At 30.6% G+C, this 4,588-nt stretch overlaps 1 protein-coding gene across 1 annotated transcript; it reads right to left on the bottom strand.

The window, feature by feature from the left end:
- Positions 1–1,242: 1,242 nt before the first annotated feature.
- On the bottom strand, positions 1,243–4,588 carry LOC116347783 (melanization protease 1-like). The gene is made up of 10 exons (XM_031778514.1): positions 4,430–4,588; positions 3,037–3,194; positions 2,778–2,973; positions 2,646–2,708; positions 2,544–2,579; positions 2,198–2,469; positions 2,131–2,134; positions 1,879–2,022; positions 1,592–1,713; positions 1,243–1,524 (listed from the first exon to the last, which is right to left on the bottom strand). Exons 1-10 carry the CDS (start codon positions 4,491–4,493, stop codon positions 1,477–1,479), a joined length of 1,107 nt encoding a protein of 368 aa, XP_031634374.1. The 5' UTR covers positions 4,494–4,588; the 3' UTR covers positions 1,243–1,476.

Genomic DNA, 4,588 nt, shown 5'->3' with positions numbered 1-4,588 from the left:
CGCCCATGTAAATGGTAAAAAATCGTGAAAAATGAAAAAAAATAATTAATTTTTTTTTCTTCAATTCTCAAATACTACTCAATTTTCTATATCACCTGGTGAAATCAGAATGAAAAAAATCGCATTCCTTATCACCCAAATCACGATCTGGATTTTTTTCACTTTTGGCGTGCTCTATACCGAGTCTCCGAGAGTTTCATATAAACTTCCTATGTAACAGCTATTGAATAGTGACCGAATGCCAATCGTCTTTTGGGTGATAGGGAATGCGATTTTTTTCATTCTGATTTCACCAGATGGTACAGAAAATTGAATAGTATTTGTAAATCGAAGAAAAAAAAATTTGATTATTTTTTTCATTTTTCACGATTTTTTACCATCTACATGGGAAGGCTTATATGAAACTCTCGGAGACTCGGTATAATGCACAAATGAGTTAAAATAAATGAGATACTAGCCAGAATTGAAAATAAATTTGATACTTGAACGAATTGAAAATAAATGTGATACATACCACTTTTATTTTCAATATCTTTCAAGTATCAGATTTATTTTAAACGCGAGTTAGTATCTCATTTATTTTAATTCATCGTCTTGTATCAGTATTTTTTTAAATAATGTTTGGAGCTCATGATTATTCTTACCCATTCATATATCAATAATGTTTTGACGACTATTTCGTTTTATTTACATAAACAGTGAATATACATGTGTTTGACCTACGACTTTTGGTTTTTGGCTATGTATAAACGTTTGGAAGAGGAATTTAAACGAAATAAGTTGAAACATAGATAGAAAGGAATAACCTTGAACTTGTCTCGAGGTGACCTCATTTGAGATAATTATGTTTTGACCGTCTATTTAATCAAAATGGTATACAAAATCTATAATTTGCAAAACAATCAATTACGAGTACAATAAATTTTCTGGAGTTTTCTATAGTTGATAAAAACCAAACATTTTTTTAAACATACAAAATTGTCCTATTATAGGACTCCTATAGATTTGTCACATAAAAAATAATATATATGTTCTTCTTTGCTTCTTCAAAGGCATTCTTGTGCTTTCTATCCTTATTGGCTAAGTTCATTGATATTTTTTCCCTTAAACTCCTTGATTTTTCGTACGTGTAAAGCATCGTCGCTATTTTTCAGGCAGAGATGCATTTTTGCTGACAGACATTTCTGATCAAAGTTTCATATCTCTATCATTGATCAAATGTTGCTCAATAAAAGATAACTATTTATTTAAAGGTCTGTTGATTTTATTGAAGAAAAATTGAAAAGTTTACAAAAAAGTGAAAAAACTGGCTCTTCTTTCCATGATATCGGCCAAGTAAAATGGACAAATTAAATTATTCAGATGTACTGCGTTATATTATTGGGTGCGCCTCCACGTTCTCAATATATGGAAATTAAATGAAAATGGTGGATTGAATTTGGAAAAAAGTTTGAATAACATGGGGTAAATTGATTTTCAGGCTCCCATTTTTAATTTTATCCAAGGAAGGTATTTATCAACTCTCTGTTTGATCAAAAATGATATATTGATTACCGAAAATAGTCAAAAATTTATAAATTTATGAACTTACGGTAAAAACTCCTGGACGATCTTTACATGCCTTTGATCCAAATGACATAACACCCGCTACGAAATAATAGGCGTGTGTACTATCCATTTTATGCATATACATCAAAGGCGAGCCGCCATCCCCTTTGTCCAAAAAAATACAACCAAATTTTCATATCAATATAATTCGGTTTAGTGTTTAAAACCAAAGTTTCACTGAGTGAAACTCTGTTTAAAACAAAACAAAATTAATATTCATATATGAATTGTTTTCAGCCAATTCAAATAAAAAAATTTGCGATTATATACCTTTACAAACATTAGTTTGACCTCTATTATTATAAGCACAGATTTGTTTATCTGTTATAGTAGTTTGGGTTTCATACGCTGTTTTACATTTATCAATTGAAGTAACATCAAGTTCAGCTTTCAACTTGACAAAACTTCTACTTCCTGTGAGAATAATAAATTAAAAGAATTTGTTACAATTATGATGATATTCAACGAAAATTACGAAATCTAAGTAGTACACGGCAATGAAATGATGAAAACTATACAAACCATCCTGAAATGAAAATATAGAAAAAATGAGATCATAAACAATTTCATGAAATTATGCAAAAAATACTTCTTTTTCGCCCCATCCTGCCACTGCCATAGATTCTCCATTATAGTTTTTATTGACTAGATCTTCCAATGTGGGCAAACAAATGGGGATTATCCATCTCGAATCTTTGACCGATTGCTTTAAATATAGCAAAGCAATGTCGTTTTCATGCGAGTTTCTATCATAGTTCTGATGCATGAAACGTTCTTCCACGTGAATATCTTGAACTGGGTCCGCCGTTTGGCCGTCCTGCTCATCTAGGTCATATCTTGTATCCCATTCACCCAGTCGAACTATTGATCAGCAGAAAAAATGGAAAGTTATTATTTTAGTTGAAAAAATTCATGTCATTTATATTATATCGTACCTAATAACGAGGTACTCACACTCACACAGCTTGCAGCTAAATATTGGAAACAGAAATTTATTGCTATATTTTGTTCGATAAAAGTCAATGTGATTTATATACCTGTTAGAACAAATCTGTCATTGATTAGAGAACCAGCACAATGAAAATCACTAACTGCTCGGGCTACAGAAGAAACAAACAGATAAATTTTATTGAATTCAGTCTTGTTTGAATTCAAGTCAATTGCATTACGATTATATGTGTAACGTATTAAAGCCATCCATAAGTGATCAGTGATTTCAGCTTCTTCTGCTCCAATCAAAAAATCATTTAACATTTTTATTTCAACTCCACATTGGCCAGGTACAGGAATAACAGGAGTCGGAGGGGGAACATCATTATTTGTGTTTGGTGGGACTGGTGGTGGTTGCCATGTAGGACAGCAAAGCTATTTGCAATAATTTGTTAAAATTTAATCATACGGAATATAAAATGACGTTGTCATACTTACAATTTGATTTATATAATCATTGAAAGGATTATAATCGTAACAATGGTATGGTTCATAATATTTTGAATTTCCATACACGTCCCTAACCACTGAGGAAGTACACTGAAATTTTGGAATACAGTTTCCAGGGTAGCCATCATTAAATATACATCGTTGACCTGAATTTGTAAAAAAAAACGAGATTAATTTGATTTATTTGTATTATTTCATACCAATTTCATTGCATTCTACTTTGTCGTAATCTTCGACGAAATAATGACCTGACGACTTTTTGATAAATACACTGCCAATGTACTTGGATGTAATGCTTGATATGCCAATGCAGAAATGAGTGGAATTCAAAAAATATTATAAACCCCCAGGAATACGCAGAAAAATTAACCAATTTAATCAAAATTATATGATTTGAATTCGAGCCATATCGACTTTCGTCAAAAAATTCATGAAAATACACGTAGTTTGTTGTACTTGAGCCACTTCTTACAAGGTCGATCGAAAGGGCATCTAAAGAGCTACAAACTGACTGATTTTAATCAAAATATTAGGTCTTGAACTTAATTTACAGTGTACAAATCAAGTTGTTTTCAGATTTCCATACAAATTCTTAGGAAAAACTTCATTTCTAAGGAAAATATGTTTCCTGGACGAATTTTCCAAAAATAAAAATATTGTTCTTGCGGTTTGGGCTCAAGAATCCGACAAAATAGATTTCAAGTCGGTAGCTGATACCTTGCTTGAGTTATGCGTGACACAAACAAACCGAAAACGATTTTAAAGCTTGATTTACATCAAGCAATATTCACATAAATTTACATTTATGCAATATACAACTTTTTAATCTCACATTTTTGTCAAATTTTATTTTGTAAATGTTGAAAGTTGACATTCATAGGTCATTTTCGTACATGTACATTGCACATGATTCTGTGAAAATAAAAAAAGTTACCGAAAATATTTCTACTGCATTCTAAATTAGCATTGTTAATATAGCGCGGAGGAGTAGGGGTGGAAAATTTGGCCAAAAATTACATTCACCCGAATTCATACCTTCATCAACTTGAATTTTCATTCGTTGTCTGTTCTAATTGAGTAGAAAGATTTTCAGTAAATTTGTATTTTCACAGACATTTATTCATGCACAAAAAAGTTATCTTTTGTCCATCCAAACATTTTATCTAAATTAAATTTAAAAGATTTATCTAAATTAAATTGAAAGAAATTTTATCACGTCGAATTTAAAATCAATTTGAATTTGTTTTTTCAATCAGTTTATAATTTGAAATATCAGTTGTTTCCAAAAACTTTCTATACAAAATTTATATATTGTACATTTTGATGAGTTATTATCAGATTTAATTTGCAAACACTTTTTTTATTCACTTTTTTTACTTACTATTTACAAATCGAGCCGCCAAATATGCTAGACACATGCATATTTTAACGTATTGCTTCATCATTCCAATCTTTAACGTGAATTAATGGTGCTTCGTTTCAAAAACTGTGGTCTCCAATCAAAATTGTGCCCAACTTTTACGGAATCAATGCGAGCATA

The sequence above is a fragment of the Contarinia nasturtii genome, unplaced genomic scaffold (assembly GCF_009176525.2).
Source record: "Contarinia nasturtii isolate CC-2019 unplaced genomic scaffold, AAFC_CNas_1.1 Cnas_scaffold_2108, whole genome shotgun sequence".
NCBI classification, from domain to species: domain Eukaryota; kingdom Metazoa; phylum Arthropoda; class Insecta; order Diptera; family Cecidomyiidae; genus Contarinia; species Contarinia nasturtii.
This window is presented reverse-complemented; position numbering and strand designations above follow the sequence as displayed.